Raw genomic sequence first — 2,034 nt, forward strand, 5'->3', positions numbered from 1 at the left:
GGCAAGAGACAAGAGGTGACTCGGGAAGATTCTGGATAAACCATACATAGTCAGAGAAAGGAAAACATGCACTCTAACTTTTATGTAGATTCTCCCACAATTAGCTAATCTTGTAATTACTTCTCTATGAACATAAACAATAACAAGGAAATAATCTTTAACATGGTGTCAGCAGGGGGGTATAAAAGTGGACATGGAATTAGGAGACTACCACATTTGGGAAACTCATTCTCTTAGAAACCCACCCAGAACCTCCACCCTCTGACACAATGGTCAACTCCTGTTCTGGCTCTGTCTGCTCTGATCAGGGCTGTGGCGAAGGCCTCTGCCAGGAGACCTGCTGCCAGCCCAGCTGCTGCCAGACCACCTGCTGCAGAACCACCTGCTGCCGCCCCAGCAGCTGTGGGTCCAGCTGCTGCAGGCCCCAGTGTTGCCAGACCACCTGTTGCCGCCCCAGCTGCTGTGTGTCCAGTTGCTGCCGCCCCAGCAGCTGTGGATCCAGCTGCTGCAGGCCCCAGTGTTGCCAGACCACCTGCTGTAGGACCACCTGCTGCCGCCCCAGCTGCTGTGTGTCCAGCTGCTACCAACCCAGCAGCTGTGGGTCCAGCTGCTGCAGGCCCCAGTGTTGTCAGACCACCTGCTGTAGGACCACCTGCTGCCGGCCCACCTGTGTGTCCAGCTGCTGCCGCCCCAGCAGCTGTGGGTCCAGCTGCTGCCAGCCCAGCAGCTGTGGGTCCAGCTGCTGCAGGCCCCAGTGTTGTCAGACCACCTGCTGTAGGACCACCTGCTGCCGCCCCACCTGTGTGTCCAGCTTCTGCAGGCCCCAGTGTTGCCAGACCACCTGCTGCCGCCCCACCTGCTGTGTGTCCAGCTGCTGCCGCCCCCACTGCTGCAGACCCCAGTGTTGCCAGACCACCTGCTGCCGCCCCAGCTGCTGTGGATCCTCTTGTTGAACCTTGTATCTTGACTACCAGCCATGAGTTAGCCATCATCACAGAGCCTGGCCACCAGCTTTATCATCCCCCTGTCCAGTAAGAAACTGGCATAAGGACATCCTTCTACATTAAAAACCACTAATATCTCCCATAGATCCCTTCACTATATCCCAGCCTCAGATGTATGATGCAATTAGATGAAGCCCCAGTTATTCTTGGCATTCATAATCATGTATTAACTATTCTTCAATAAAAATAACTTCAATATCATAAATTCTTGTGCCTTCCTTCCATGATTTTCGGTTTATTTTCTGGTATTATTTCTCTCAAGGAGAAGAAAAGTTTGGGTTTCTGTGACCAGAAGAAACATTCACAGTAGTCAGGAAACGGAATCAACCTAATTGTCCATCAACTGATGACTGGACAAACAAAATGTGGCATATATAAGATTTGGAATACTATTTTTCCATATAAAGGATGAAATCCAGTCATTTGTGACAACATGGATGCATCTGGAAGACATTATGTTGTGAAATCAGCCAGGCACAGATAGAAAAATACCATACCCTATCACTCAAATGTGCAATCTAAAAAATATTGATCTAATAGGAATTGGGAATAGAAAAGTGGTTACCAGGGACTGGAGAAAACAAGGAGGTGAGAAATAGGGAAAAGGTTGGTCATCAAGTGCCAAGGTTAGTTAGATAAGAGAAAGATGTGCTGATGTTCAATTGCATCATAAGGTCAGTACAGGGAACAACAATATACTGTATATTTAAAATAACAAAGCTAGAAGAAAGGATATTGAGTGTATTTACTGCAACGAAATGATAAATATTTGAGGAGACAGATATGCTTACCCTGATTTGAACGTTACAGAAATATATACAAATATCAAGAAATGTCACATGATGCCCCATAAATACATACAACTTTTACATGTCAATTCAAAAATAAAAGAGCACTGATTTTGCAAATAAAATATAATGCCTATATTTATAGAAAGGACTTTACCTGTTTTTCAAAATAAGAGAATCTACCTCATTTAACCAACAATAATTCAATTACAAGAAGATAACAATTTGATAACAATGGTATG

At 45.7% G+C, this 2,034-nt stretch overlaps 1 protein-coding gene across 3 annotated transcripts; it reads left to right on the top strand.

Moving 5' to 3' along the window:
* Window positions 1–269: 269 nt before the first annotated feature.
* On the top strand, window positions 270–953 carry LOC143409230 (uncharacterized). 3 transcript variants are annotated; one of them, XM_077110471.1, is made up of 4 exons: window positions 270–346; window positions 422–571; window positions 617–673; window positions 725–953. In XM_077110471.1, exons 1-4 carry the CDS (start codon window positions 270–272, stop codon window positions 951–953), a joined length of 513 nt encoding a protein of 170 aa, XP_076966586.1. The 3 variants fall into 3 exon arrangements, with proteins under 3 accessions (XP_076966586.1, XP_076725326.2, XP_076966585.1); XM_076869211.2 differs by lacking the exon at window positions 617–673 and having other exon boundaries at window positions 749–953; XM_077110470.1 differs by having other exon boundaries at window positions 270–466; window positions 542–953.
* The last annotated feature ends 1,081 nt before the right edge of the window (window positions 954–2,034 follow it).

This window comes from Callospermophilus lateralis, chromosome 11 (assembly GCF_048772815.1).
Source record: "Callospermophilus lateralis isolate mCalLat2 chromosome 11, mCalLat2.hap1, whole genome shotgun sequence".
In the NCBI taxonomy this organism is placed as follows: domain Eukaryota; kingdom Metazoa; phylum Chordata; class Mammalia; order Rodentia; family Sciuridae; genus Callospermophilus; species Callospermophilus lateralis.

Bases quoted from the DNA above. Each gene is read 5' to 3' on its own strand.
- LOC143409230 (XM_077110470.1), top strand. From the start codon at position 270: ATGGTCAACTCCTGTTCTGGCTCTGTCTGCTCTGATCAGGGCTGTGGC. The intron at 467-541 runs GTCCAGTTGCTG...CACCTGCTGTAG, and splicing joins TGCCGCCCCAGCTGCTGTGT to GACCACCTGCTGCCGCCCCA.